The 14,416-nt window shown below is 38.3% G+C and overlaps 1 protein-coding gene across 5 annotated transcripts in view; it reads left to right on the top strand.

Annotated features, from left to right (window-relative positions):
• LOC125855112 (probable inactive ATP-dependent zinc metalloprotease FTSHI 4, chloroplastic) overlaps window positions 1-14,416 on the top strand; it is a 460,535-nt gene that overhangs the window by 2,773 nt on the left and 443,346 nt on the right. The window contains exons 4-17 of one of the 5 annotated variants that reach the window (XM_049534785.1): window positions 3,537-3,795; window positions 6,320-6,451; window positions 7,703-7,777; window positions 7,859-7,984; window positions 8,092-8,201; window positions 8,273-8,351; window positions 8,438-8,575; window positions 8,678-8,789; window positions 9,530-9,693; window positions 9,771-9,876; window positions 10,026-10,102; window positions 11,433-11,576; window positions 11,656-11,818; window positions 12,994-13,588. In XM_049534785.1, coding sequence (XP_049390742.1) covers window positions 3,537-3,795; window positions 6,320-6,451; window positions 7,703-7,777; window positions 7,859-7,984; window positions 8,092-8,201; window positions 8,273-8,351; window positions 8,438-8,575; window positions 8,678-8,789; window positions 9,530-9,693; window positions 9,771-9,876; window positions 10,026-10,102; window positions 11,433-11,576; window positions 11,656-11,799 — 1,666 coding nt within the window. In that variant the 3' untranslated portion in view covers window positions 11,800-11,818; window positions 12,994-13,588. Of the gene's footprint in view, window positions 1-3,536; window positions 3,796-6,319; window positions 6,452-7,702; window positions 7,778-7,858; window positions 7,985-8,091; window positions 8,202-8,272; window positions 8,352-8,437; window positions 8,576-8,677; window positions 8,790-9,529; window positions 9,694-9,770; window positions 9,877-10,025; window positions 10,103-11,432; window positions 11,577-11,655; window positions 11,819-12,993; window positions 13,589-14,416 lie in introns of those variants that run through there. The other 4 variants (XM_049534783.1, XM_049534784.1, XM_049534786.1 and 1 more) reach the window with 4 other exon arrangements.

Here is a 14,416-nt window from a genome sequence, read left to right on the forward strand (position 1 = left end):
TTCGAAGGGTGAAGACCACTCTAGGTTGCTGGGCAAACCGGGATGGAAGTGGTTCTAGGGTTGGTTCACCTCCGGTGAGGTCGCCGGAGCCGGAAAATGTCTTGGGTCCGGCTGGAAAATCTCAGATCCTGAATTTTGAACCTGTTTTACTGGTTCCAACTCCATTTTTGCTTCTTCTAAGGGAGAAAGGGATGCTAGTCATGTTTTTGGTAACTGTTAACTGTTTTTGGGTACTAAATATGGCTGTTATGATGTTCAGGAAGATGATGTGTTGCCATTAGCATGTTTTGAGGAAGGTAGAAGCTTGATTAGTAGGGAGGGAGAGAAATACTTGAAGTTCGGGGAATTTTCGGGGGTGGTCTTTGAAGGGAAGGAGGGTAGGGTGTTAGAACTCCTTCGAGACATTGAAGAAGAGGCAAAAGGGGTTAGAGAAAAGGAGATTGTTGACATGAGGGTGGGTAAGGAAAGGAGTTTGCGGAAGGATAAAAAGGAAGAAGGTAACTTGCTGGAGTTCAAGAGGAGAGGTAGGAGTAGGAGTAGTAGTGGGGGTATAGGAGATTGGAGGACTGCTGGTGAGGGTAAATTTTAACCTACTGGTGTTCAAGAGGAGATGTAGGAGTAGGAGTAGAGTGGGGGTACATGAGATGGGAGGATGTGTGTGAGGGTAAAGTTGTTGATTATAGAAGTAAAAATTATTTCTTAGAATGTGAGAGGGGGATGAATGACCCCAATAAGAGAGCTATTACTAAAATGGGAGTAGGGAGTTTGGGAGGAGGNGGGGGGGGGACTTTGGTGCCTTTAAGAGAAGTCTTGAGGTGGGTGGTGGATGGGCAAAATATGATTGGGTTTCGGCATTAGGGAATGCATGGGATATCAAAGTTTTTGGGGATGACAGAAAATTAGGTGATGGAGGTAAGTAAGGGGAGTATATATGCGGGTAAAATCTTAGGAAGTGGTGAGGAGCTATGCTTCGGGGGAAGGGGGGTCTACGGCCCGGTGGGGGAGGGAAGTAAAGAGAGTTTGTGGGAAGAGATATCCACTATTATGATAGGGTGGGAGGTCCCTTGGGTGTTAGGAGGGGATTTTAACACTATAAGATTTCATGAGGAGAGAGTGGATTGCAAGGGTGATCTCTAGGGCGATGGTGGAGTCCTTAGAGTTTGTTGATAACCAATATCTTATTGATCTTCCTTTGACAGGGGCAAATTTTACTTGGGCCAGAGCAGGTGATTCCACATCAAAATCTAGACTTGTTAGATTCTTGGTATCCACTGATTGAGAGGAGTTGGTCCCAAATGTGTTGCAAATCCCATTACCTAGATTGACCTGATCATACGCTTATCTTGCTAGATGGGAGTAGAAGGAGCGGTTTGCGCATTCCGTTTAGATTCAAGAACATGTAGCTCAGAGAACTAGATTATGTGGATATAGCAAATAGGTGGTGGAATGGGTCTGAAGTCTTTGGGATACTTTCTTTCTGTCTTGCTAGCATATCCAAAGAAATGGGGAGGGCTTGGAGTGAAAGATTTCAGGATGTACAATAAAGCTTTGTTAGGATATGGAGATTCGGGATGGAGGAGAATGCTCTTTGGAGGGGGGCAGTGGATAAATATGGTATAATGGATGGTGGATCAAGTATCAAAAACATTGTAACTTTGTTTAGGTATGGTTTGTGGAGGAGTATCATGAAGGGGTGAGAACATTTTTGTGGACATATCTCTTTCAAGGTTGGGGGATGGAAGTAGGATTAGTTTGAGGACACATAGGTGGTGTAAGGAGATCGAGTTGAAGGAAGCCTTTCCTAATTTATATCGTGAATCTGGCCAGCGAGAGATGACAATTCAACTAATTTGTTTATCCACTGCGACTTAAGATTCAAAAGGAACCTAAATCATTGTGAGATGAAAGAATTTCACAATTGATAGAGCTTTTGTATAGCCTAGACACACCAAACAACTTAATGGATGTAGGGAGGTTGCAACAGAGCGGTGATGGCTTNTAAGGAGATCGAGTTGAAGGAAGCCTTTCCTAATTTATATCGTCAATCTGGCCAGCGAGAGATGACAATCCAACTAATTTGTAGGTCTCATGAGGGTGTTATCCACTGCGACTTAAGATTCAAAAGGAACCTAAATCATTGTGAGATGAAAGACTTTCACAATTGATAGAGCTTTTGTATAGCCTAGACACACCAAACAACTTAATGGATGTAGGGAGGTTGCAAGAGAGTGGTGATGGCTTATTCACCGTTAGCTCTTCTTATAAGAAGTTGCTACTGAGAGAGGAAGGTACTTACCCCCAAGACTCCATTTGGATCGCTAGAGCACTAAGGAAGGTTTGTTTCTTTGTATGGTTGGCGGCAAGGGATGTGTTATTAACAACGGAGAATCTAAGAAAGAGGAGAGTCATCTATATTAGTTGGTGTTTCATGTGTAAAAGGGAAGGTGAAAGTGTAGATCATCTATTTTTGCATTATAAGGTGGCTAGTCGGTTATGGAGGGTGGCCCTAAATTTGTTTGAGATGCAATGGGTCGTGCCGGGTACAGTGAACGAGGCCTTGCAAAGTTGGACTCATAAAAGGGGAAAGAAAGCCCGAGGGCCTGGTACATTGCCCCCTTATCAATCATGTGGGTCATTTGGAAAGAGAGGAATATGAGGGCTTTTGAAGGCGTGGAATTTGATATTGTAAAAATGAAGAGTAGTGTTTCGTCCCTAGTTTCTTTTTGGTACTTGCGAGGTCCCAATTTGTATAGAGGATTGGATCTCTTCTGTTGAAAGCCATATTTTGGTGTAGGTTCTCTTTTTTTGGTGTATGGCTTGTATATAGGGTTCCCCCAAATATTAATAAAATTATTTACCTTGTAAAAAGAAGAGAAGATGTTGACCAGGGAGGAGATTGACTATCCTTATGGTTTGATTTGGATTTCTGTGATTCCAAGAGATGTGTATTTTTCTTTCACTTGGTTAGTAGCTAGAGGGGGTAATCATGACACCGAGAATTTAAGGAAGAGAAAACTCTCTTATGTCAGTTGGTGCTTTATGTGCAAGGGCCTGGGCATGTTAACCATCTTCTTCTTCATTGCTGGTCTGTCTCGACTCTCGAGATTATGGTGGGAAACTCTGGCATGGTTTGGAGTACAATGGGTGATGCCAGTCACTTTGAAAGCAATGTTGACCAGCTGTAATTGTGGCAGACGGAGGAAAAGACATAGGGTTTGGAACGTAGCTCCATTAGCACTTAGTGGATTGTGTGGAGAGAAATAAATAGGAGAGCTTTTGAAGGGATGGTGATAAATTTAGTTTAGTTGAGGAGTAGCCCTCATCCCTTACTGCTTTTTGGTGCACCCATGAGATCCCCTTAGGTATAGAAGATTGAATGCCTTTTGTAGAAAAAACATTTGTTTTTGTAGATTTTCTACTTTTTGGCATATCTCTTGTATATGGGCGTTTGTTTTTCCCAAACATCAATAAAATCTTATTACTTAAATAAAAAAACACTGTGCATATCTAATTTTCTTTTTACCATCTGCCATCAGTGCAAAATTCATATCAGCAGAAGAAAAGACTGGTATAACTTTTGATGATTTTGCTGGCCAAGAATATATTAAGAGAGAACTTCAAGAGATTGTTCGAATATTGAGGAATGAAGAAGAGTTTCAAGACAAAGGGATTTATTGCCCAAAAGGTGTGCTTCTCCATGGTCCTCCTGGAACTGGCAAAACACTTCTGGCAAAAGCTATAGCTGGAGAAGCAGGATTACCTTTTTTTGCTGCTAATGGTACTGATTTTGTTGAGGTGAGAAGTACTTGCAATTCCGACACACTTAAATGGAAGAGTAAATTCTAACAGCTGCAAGATTAATAAAGTTTCTTTAATTGACTATTGTTTTGGGCAACAACATCCACTTACAGGGTTAACCACAGCATGTATGACTATATCTGCTATAATGAACTCCAAAATGAAAGCTACATTCCAGTTATGTTTGGCAAAACCAGATGTAACATTTTCCTGATTTCCCTGCTGATTCAAACAATTGCTTGTTAAAGATACCAAGGTTTTTTTACTTTCCATTTCAAAAAAGAATAAGAAAAGATAACAAGGTTTTCATTAGCTTCTGTTTCTTGAACCTGTATTTATTTCTTGTAAACACTTGCAAGTTTTTTCATTTGTTTCTTTGTTTTTGTTTATTAACCTATATATATATATAAACCTTATTTCACTTTTCAATTTTGTTTAAGCTTATTGTCTATAGGTCCTTTAGATCTGAAAGAAACATTGTGGGATATCTTTTTGGATGCTATAATTTAGCACAGCTCGATTGAATGTCTAAAGTCATTCCTTCCTGCTAATAAACTTTTCATAAACATTTACCTGCCTTCTGTGCTATATTTGCTATGCTACAATGCTGAATTGCGGACCATCAACAATCAATATTAGCTCCCCACAAAAGCAGGGATATACTCTAATATGGATTCTTGTAAAGCATATGGATGATTCTCTGATGGCCAGCCCTATGTTGTGGTCTCCCTGGGCATGATTCAATTGTTAATGTCCAAAAACTCCTCAGAAATAATAACCTTATGTGTCAGTCTTGGTATGTATCAGTTAGCAAATGTAAAACATCTAATATGTGTGAACATTGTCTTTACTTTCTACAGTACAGTCTCTAGGAAAATTTACCTAACGGCCAACATATGTTTGGTGTGGAAGTATTTGTTCATCCAATCCAAAACCTTTAGGTTAAGGGTGAAGTGACTTTGGACATTTTCTACCGTTGCACAAACAATGAGGGAGAAGTGTATTGTCTAACTCCATCCCACACGTGTACTAAAGAATTTTTTTTGTTACTAGTATTTTTTAAGTTAGAGAGAGAGAGGAGACTCAGTAGGAGTGAATATGAAGTAGAGGGAGACAAATGAGGCTCAACATGCTAATGAGTGTATCTGCAACAGTTTTAGTGGCTTGATGGGTTGTATTGAGATATATATATAAAAGCCCAGAATAGCTCCATGGGCTGTATTGAGAGAGAGAAGCTATAACGATAGAACAAGAAGAGAGAAAGCTACTGGCTTGATGAGCCTAAATTGAGAGAGATTAGTCAAGTGCCATAGAACATGAATGTAGAAAGCGGCTGTAAAAACGAGTTCTGTTAGCTCTGATTTCATGGTTAAAAAGTGGACCTTGTGCTTAAATAATCAACCTCAAAAGTTAGCTCTTATGATGTTGTCCCAGACTATACAAGGAGATGATGATGCATTCCCTCCAATTGGTTCTAATAATTGTTGTAGACCAAGTATGAAAGCCCAACCCAAAATACTAGATTAAGATGATTATAAAATTCAACATGGTATCAAATCAGCTAAGATATCATGGCTCAGATTTCTCTGCCGCTCAAAAAGTGATTTTATCCTTGTATTTTGGCCCTTGAAAAAGAATCTAGCACAATGTGAGGAGGCGTGTTGGACATAATAATAGAGTTATAAAAAGTGTGCTCTCTCTAATAGTTTAAGCTTGAAGATGAGATGGTCACTCAATTTACTTAGTTGGGGATTGTAAAGAGCAAGGATTTGAGAAGTGGAAGTAAATGTGGAGGAGAAGGATCACTTCCCTTGAGTATAAAGAGGAGGTGGTTAAAGTGGATGAATTGGTTAGTGGATCCATCGTCTTCTATTCCGAAGAGCTTGTTTACTAGAATATTGTGTACAAGTTCCTTACTATCTCCATGAGAGTGTTGCGTTCTATTTTGTAATAAATACACCTTGTGTTGTTCATGCGGAAGTCTTAGGCTTTGATATTATTGAAAATGGTAATATTTGAGACCACTGAATTGCTGATTTCAAAGTGCATGTGGGTCCAAAAATGGTGATAGAATTTTCCACCTTCTTTATATCCCTTGCCACTATGTTTAGGTAGACAGTTATCTTTGCTTCTCCTTTGTGTGGTGAAGTTTGGGTGTGCTCTGTTAGTCAGAATTCCTTGTTTGTCTGTCTGTAATAGAGGTGCAGCAAGCATGTCCTCAAAATAATGTACCCATTCTCTAAAAAATCAGGATCTTTTGCTCTCCTTATCAAACTGAGTTGGTGGCTTCAGGAAATATACTCTTAACAGTCTAACCTTCAACTGTGTAACCAAAGATAGGAAAAATTAGTGGGAGGAAGTAGAAAAGAACAGAAGCATGTTTCTTAAGGCCCTTAGCCTAACCTTCTATACTTCCATAATATGTGGATACTATCTATGTTCGCACTCCAATATTTGATTCAGGAATTTCTCTCTTTAGTTTGGCAGCATTTCTAGCTTCTAACCTTTCACATCTATGCAGATGTTTGTTGGTGTGGCTGCTTCACGTGTGAAGGATCTCTTTTCCAGTGCTAGGTCATTTGCTCCTTCTATTATTTTCATTGACGAGATAGACGCAATTGGCAGCAAACGTGGTGGACCAGATATTGGTGGGGTATGATACACATATTATTCTTTTTTTTTCATTTTGCATATCTGAAATTATTCTCCCAGAAGCAATTTTCGGTTTTGAGGTATTACTCTTCGCTGGTAATTATTGTATGAAAAGAAGTTTAAGTTCATATGTAACTTGGATGCATGCAATCTTAAGTCTACACCCAATTGCATATGTTTCCATACCCTTCTTCTATCTCTGTTCCTACATGTTATTCTGTACTTTAGTTTGAAACCCATACAACCAACAAACCGGAAAGGAAAGAAAGAGAGGGTGAGTTTTTGGGGGCAAGGGTTTAAATTAAGGGACGTAGATTAACTTCAGCACATCTAGTGGAGAGTTTGTTTTCAGGTGCTCCTTTGTAAATTTGATGATCTTCTTTACTTCGGCTATTATTCACCATTTTTGTATCGACAAATGCAATATTAAATAATTTGTTGGAGACATTATCACTACTACAACAACAGTAACCGTAATTCACTCCCGAACTAGTTGGATTTGGAAATAGGTCTGCTCCATTGGAGCTGTTTCCTTTCAATAACTTATCTTTACATATAAATTAGGGGTTTCCTGACGCTGGAGGTTATCTGCATTACCAACATACAGTTCTCCTCTAAACAATCTAAAAAGACTGGAGTCTTGACCAACACTAGACTTGATGTAAGTGTATCAACACTACTATGCCTTAATCCCAACAAGTTGATATCGCTTATAAAGATCTTTTGCCTATATTGTAAGTTTTTCTATAGGTTGCATGGACACTGACATTGTTGGCAAACAACATTTCACATGACTTTAGGTGTATCTCATCTCGTTCTTAACACTTTTTAATAATCATAATGTCATACTTATGGACCAGCATATTTGGAAATCTACGTAGAATTGCAGGTCTCACAATTCTTTTACAAAATTTGCCTTTCACCGGCATAAATATCTTCCTGTTGCACCCTTCTATTCAGCCATTCTATCTTATCTGTTATACTGTTCGCCCAGAATACCGAGTTTTAGATATCTGAATTGTCTAAATTTAGGTATCAATCCCGTCTAATCTCATTTCAATGTCATTCTTGTTTTGGGTAGCTAAATCTAGAATGTGTATATTCTGTATTACTTCTAATACTAAAATCCTTTTTCTCTAGAGTGCTTCTCCAATGTTTCAGCTGGTTCCCTCACTAATTTCATTAATAAATATACATATGGGCTGTACTGGAATAACTTTATACAGTAAACAACATGTATTTTTTTTCTTAGGGTGGTGCAGAGAGGGAACAAGGGCTTCTTCAGATACTGACAGAAATGGATGGATTTAAAGTGTCAACATCACAGGTACATTGTAGTTAAGATGATGGTTTCCCGTAAAGAAGTTATGAGAGCTTCTTAGGTTTGCTGTTAATCCTGGGTTATCAGGTCTTAGTTATTGGTGCAACCAATAGATTGGATATTCTTGATCCTGCCTTGCTACGGAAGGGTCGTTTTGACAAGATTATTAGGGTTGGTTTGCCCTCAAAAGACGGTAGATTGGCCATATTGAAGGTATGTGTCGCTGCACACTAGTGATTGACATCTGTTAATCTTTTGAAGATTGTCTGGAGTTTTTGTGTCAGTATGTTTTGTTTTGATTCTCATTTCAATTCTCTCAGGTGCATGCTCGGAACAAATTTTTCCGGTCAGAAGGGGAAAAGGACACTCTATTGCAGGAAATTGCAGAGCAAACAGAAGATTTTACTGGAGCTGAACTTCAAAATATATTGTACATAATCCTCAACTATAGTTCCTTTTGATTGCATTTGGGGGGACTAGCTCACACCTCCTCCTGTGCAGGAATGAAGCTGGAATTTTGACCGCAAGGAAAGACTTGGACTATATAGGACGAGATGAACTCCTTGAGGCATTAAAGAGGGTAGGTGCTAAAAATTGAGATATGCAGCATCTGTTGTATGTTTGATTTAGTACATTATGTTCATGTTATATCATTTAATATTACAGCAAAAAGGCACATTTGAAACGGGTCAAGAAGATAGTACTGAGGTCCCTGAGGAGTTAACACTAAGACTAGCTTACAGAGAAGCTGCTGTTGCAGTTCTTGCTTGTTACCTTCCAGATCCCTACCGACCATTCACTGAGGTTGTTTTCCTATAAATATCATAATCATATTAGTCAATCTTAGTATTTCTTAAATTTGTGACTTGCTCACATTTGTGCCAATTGGTTTCGATATAATGACAGACGGATATCAAATCCATTCGTAGTCACCCCAATATGCAATTCATGGAGATTGGAGGCAGAGTGTTTAAAAGGAAAGCAGATTATGTGAACTCAATAGTCCATGCATGTGCTCGTAAGTGGGAAATAAAATAGTATTTCAGTTCAATATTTCTGTTCTATAAACACTTGACGTGAATTTGTCCTATGGATCTTATGTTTGAAATCTCTGTTTCTCGTCTTCACTGTTCATATCCAACAATGATATTTACTATAAGACAGTTAAGTGCACAATGATATTTAAAGTGAACAATGATATATACTTCAAATAAACAAATGTGCTTAATGGGCTGAGATCTGAATAATTCAGATTCAGACTCTTGTTAAGTGCAAATAAATGAGTCCTAAATCTATGCTTTATTATTGTTTTTTTTTTTCAAAATTGCATAATATGATCCATAAGTCTAATACTCTGATAGTTGACACAAATTTGAGTATCTACCTTGTTATATACTAGACTAGACTTGTATGTCTCATATAGTGAAATGACGTTTTTCCAAAGTATGTGTTTCAAATCGGTAAGTCACTAATATAAAGGAGACTTCTGGATATTAGACTGCAGTTTTAGCTGTACTTGTTCTCTTGTTTATTCATGATCCCCTTGGGTTTGGTATTTGCTTTGAGAGAATATGCACTGTTAGACAATGTAGATTCAATACAATGGCATGAACATGATGCCAAGGCAAACCCATGGAAATACCCCTTATGTGTACAATATCAATCTGCTTAAAAGGCCACTCTTTTTGTATCTTTGTTTTTTCCTCCTTTTCTTGGTTTGATTCTTTCACATGGGACACTGATAGATTGAATCTGTAGCCAGAGTAATTGAGGAAGAAATGTTTGGAGTTGACAATCTATGCTGGATCTCTGCAAAAGCAACTTTAGAAGCTTCCAGGCTTGCAGAATTTTTGATACTGCAGACAGGGTTGACTGCCTTGGGAAAGGCTTATTACAGATACCAGAGAGATCTCTTACCAAATGTCAGTATATACTAGATCTTGTAAATGTTAAATCTAATAAACATCTAATTTTTAATACAAGTTATTGTGTTTTGCAGCTCCCTGCTAAAATTGAAGCACTAAGAGATGAGTACATGCGATATGCCGTGGAGAAATGCTTATCTATTGTAAAGGAGAACCACGATGCTGTAGAGACAATTACAGGTAAAGTTAGTTAACCTTGATTGTCTAGTCACTTTAAGTATTGTCTTCCCTTTATTGGCGCCGAGTCCATGAGTAAGACTTGTAAAATTGTGCAACTGGTATTGGCCACTTATCGTTGATTGGCTTATGCTTGTGTGTCTGTTGATCAGATGTGTTACTTGAGAAGGGAGAGATCAAAGCCGATGAAATTTGGAGCATTTACAAAAGCTCACCTAAAAGTCCTCAGGTGATTCTTTACTTCTCTTTCCAGTGTTTATTATTGACATAATTGAGGAAAGACTAATACAATTTTATTCTCTTCTCTTCCCTCCCGAAGATAAGGAAAAAAATTAAGATGAGCCTGCTTATTTCATTAATAAAATATTTTGGAGGATTACGGTTTGGCAGTCTTTGGAGTAGATTTGGCATAACTGCTTTTGTATCGAAACTCTTGGGATTGGGAAACATGTTGCATGTTTAGAGATCTCAAACACCGGTTCCTCAGAAAATGCCATTCTGTTTTCTGTCTGAGGCATACAGGCAACCACTTCTTGCCTTTTTTCCCAATAAAGAGAGTAGGATTTTCGCTTCTTGCCTTTTCCCCTCTCTTGATTGACTAGTCTGATTTAACCTTCACGAACCACTTCACTAGAGCGGTTTTTGAGATAAAGCTGGTAATTCGGTTGATCAAAGAATAGAACTTTGGGGATGAATCCCCTTTCTTGACGGATTGCCTTTGCTCGTTCACAGCTTTGGTGTCTGCATCTAGAGGTTATCCTTCTCTCTATATGCTTCTTAGTGTTATAAGATGGCTCAACATTCAGGTAAGTCACTTTACCTGGGTGCGCACCTGGACTTGTGTCCAGGCTCTTGGGTTACACGTTGCATCGTTTAAGAGAACTAGCACACCTGTTCATTTGGAAAATGCTATGTGGCACAGCACAATCTGACCTACCTTATTATGATTAATCGTAGCTGTTTTTGTTTTGATTCACCATTCTGCTGCTGTTAGCATCCTATATATTTGTCAAGGTGACTAGATCAATTGCCACAACCCCTTCCCCTTTTTTTTGGGTAGCATATTTTCTCACCTTTTTCAGTAGATTTAAATTGCAATTGATGTTGGGTGAGGATTAGCACAGTGACAGGAACAAAGAGAGGAGACTCAAAGGGGGATGGGGCAATGTGGTGATTCAGGGAAAGTAGGGAGATTAGAAAGTTGAAGGTTTGTGAAGTGGTGGTGAGGGGGTGTACTGCAGATGCTCTTAGTTAAGGCGGCTTTTTCTTGTTCCCCCCCTTCTAATACCCATTTCCTTTTCCCATTATATAACTTACTATTATCATGGCTCTCGATAGCTTTGGAAGCTGCACCTGAGTGCCAAATCCTATTGCTGCATATATGCAAAAATAGTTACTTGATGGAATATAAACTAAGATTATTCAGGGGGGTAAATCACCAATGAACAAACTACTATCATGGCCTGCAGTGGGTTACAGTTGATTCTTACATAGTACTCTTTTACTTGCCTGTTGTCGTGTAATGGCATTTATAGTTTTAAAGTTTTTTCATTTGTCAGCCTACTGTGAGTCCCATCGATGAATATGGATCCCTTATATATGCTGGACGGTGGGGAGTCCATGGAGTTTCACTTCCAGGGAGGGTGACGTTTGCACCTGGAAATGTTGGATTTGCAACTTTTGGTGCACCTCGACCTATGGAGGTAAGCATGATGGATGCTCTATTAATTGATCTTTATGATGAATACTCATGTATTGATGTCATTTCATGCTTTTATGCAGACCCAGATAGTTAGTGATGAAACATGGAAGCTAATAGATGGCATATGGGATAAAAGGGTCGAGGAAATGAAAGCTGCTGTATCACTAGAAACTGAAGAAGACGAGGAGAAGCCAAAACTTCTGATGGCCAGTCATTTCCTATAGATCCAAGTATCCGATACAGGTTTTGCCACTAGTCTCTGAACGACATATATGGTGCAGCTATGGCTTTATTTTGTCTGCTTCAATCCATGAGGATGTAACATCATTTCTGATTACCTGAGTTCGAAGGTCAGATCGGGTTGGCTGGTAAAGCTTGCATTATGCTTGCCCCATTTAAAATAAAAATAAATGAGCATTATTGAACCTGAAAGGGGGTGGGGTGTTAGGTGTAGAGCCTGACCTGTTCACTAAAAGCAAAGATCAAAATAAAGAAGGTGGGCTATTGCTTTATCAAAAGCTAAGAGCGGACATCCCAACTCCTTTACATTTCTTAAACTTGACTATAGGATATTAAATGCATGCCTACTGTTGACTTTTTTCTAAGAAAAAGCAAGGGGCATGCCGACTGTTTAACTTAAAATGGCCTAAAATATTATAGGAAGGACTCTACCCATGGACATCATGAAACTGTATACAGTTCACAGAAGGTAACATTTTACAAAACTAAGCTTTTTGCAACTCCCTTCTATTTTGCTTTGCTTCCCAAAAAATGTCAGTTTCTTTCGCTTCTAGATATCCCAGTATGCAGCTGAAATTGACACGATGAGTTCTTAGATTTATTATCTATATCCTCTTGTGGCCAAAATCCTCCAACTGGAAATTTTTTAAATGTGTCATACAAGAACCACTTTAAAAGATGAGCCCAAGAAAAGCAACAAAATTAAAAAAAAAATAAAAAGACAAACAAAAAACCATCTTTGACTAGTGACCCAGTGAACTTAGGAATCCACATAAAGATGGTAAACTAAACCTTTGGCCTCACCGAGTTGTAAGCATGTGACTATTCCTCAACCTTCACCTTAGCAGGAGGGAGTAACTTGCCATTAATGGCTTAGTTCCTGGAGATGCAATACAGAAACATACTCATCATTATTATAGCACAACCAAATTTGTTTTGGGAAATATGTTACATCTGTCTGTCCAAAAAGTGCTTATGATACTTTCCTTTTGAGACGTCCCACAAGTTGTTTCCCTTCCTTGAGTGAACATTTTAGTACATTTGAAATACCACAAAATGTTTTGCCGGACAGAATTTTCCTTCTTGTATCGTTCTGCTGCATGGAAAGTCAAAATATGACGGACATGTTTTTCAACAAATATCTAAATATTTCTGTTTCTCTTAATAATTATGCTTAGTCAAAGTGCGGCAAACAAATTGGATGGAGGGGGCAATTAATCAGTGTTCCTCGTTCTGATTGACATAATTGGTTGCAGGCAGGCTGCTGCACTCTTCCAATCATTGTTTGTTCTAGATATAAGGAGCCAAACACTCACATTACTCGGAGAAGTTTTGACATCAGTAACATATTATCTCAAAAAAAAGACATCAGTAGCATATTCAGGTATTTTGATATCAGAGCTAGACTCCGGCTATGCTAGAGGATTGGATGGCGATAAATTGTACCGATGATGCTAGCCTTAAACATTAGCCACTTATGAAGTGTTTCCCAGAGCTGAAAATTAACATCCCCAGTAGCACAAGGAACAGGAGCTCAAGAGGGGCGATAACCTATTCTAGATGATGGGTTACAACTTTACAAGGTGCCCTTTTAGTCCAGTCAGTCGATCAACTCACCTGGGTCCCAAACAGGTTTTGGAGGGTGCCTATTAGTGAAATTTTGTAAATTATTCTCCTACACCAGCTCGAACCCCCTTCCCTATCCATTAAAGTCCCATCCAGAATTTTGTAATATCTGGAGATTCAACTTCCTCTGTTTCAGAATATTGTTGCCGTTGTCATAATTAATTTTTGGTAACTGATAGTTTTGCTATATTCTGAACTCAAATTCATTTGTATCTGTCATCAACTAGGGCGATTAAATTCGATACTTACTATTGCCTGCTGGGGTGAAAAACTGTTAGAACTGTATTTGTTTCACACAGCAGACATGCATAACATGGAATAGTTACCCTTTTTTTTGGGTAGAAATTAGTGACTTTCAGTTCTTCATCAAATTTGCTTCAGTTTTTTTCATCATCTCTTGGCATTCATCCACAGAAATTAAACGTATTCGGAGCAAATAAGTGACTACAAAAAATAAGAATAAATTCTATGAATATTTCATCAAGTGAAAAATATAAGGGGCTTTGCTTGCACTCAACAATAGAGGTGACTTGGAAAAAATACTACCAATTCAATTGGATTCCCTTCAGCTGAAAACCTATAATGTTTAAACATTGCTTTTTTGGCAATTGATGAACCGTTGGTATTAGGAAAAATTCTAGTAAAGTTGTAATAAAAGAGTTGAAAAATTACTTTATGACAGTGGTTTTGATTATTAGTGCAACATTCTCCTGTATAAAATCCGCCACTTGCACCTTTAATGTTGCAATTTGTTACCTAAAGGGCAAGAATTCACGATAGAATCAGAGTTTCTAGGAGCTGGACAGGAGGTTAGCATGAAAAGATAGAAGATGAAGAATATAATTCAGTAGGAAAGTGTACCTGTATATTCGTTCGATCTGTAATGATGCAATGCCTTGTACATAAATGAGAAAGATATGACCTGCTAACACAGTTCTTCCAATAACCATTTTAATTAAGTTGAACTATGTGTAT

The sequence above is a fragment of the Solanum stenotomum genome, chromosome 2 (assembly GCF_019186545.1).
Source record: "Solanum stenotomum isolate F172 chromosome 2, ASM1918654v1, whole genome shotgun sequence".
NCBI lineage: Eukaryota > Viridiplantae > Streptophyta > Magnoliopsida > Solanales > Solanaceae > Solanum > Solanum stenotomum.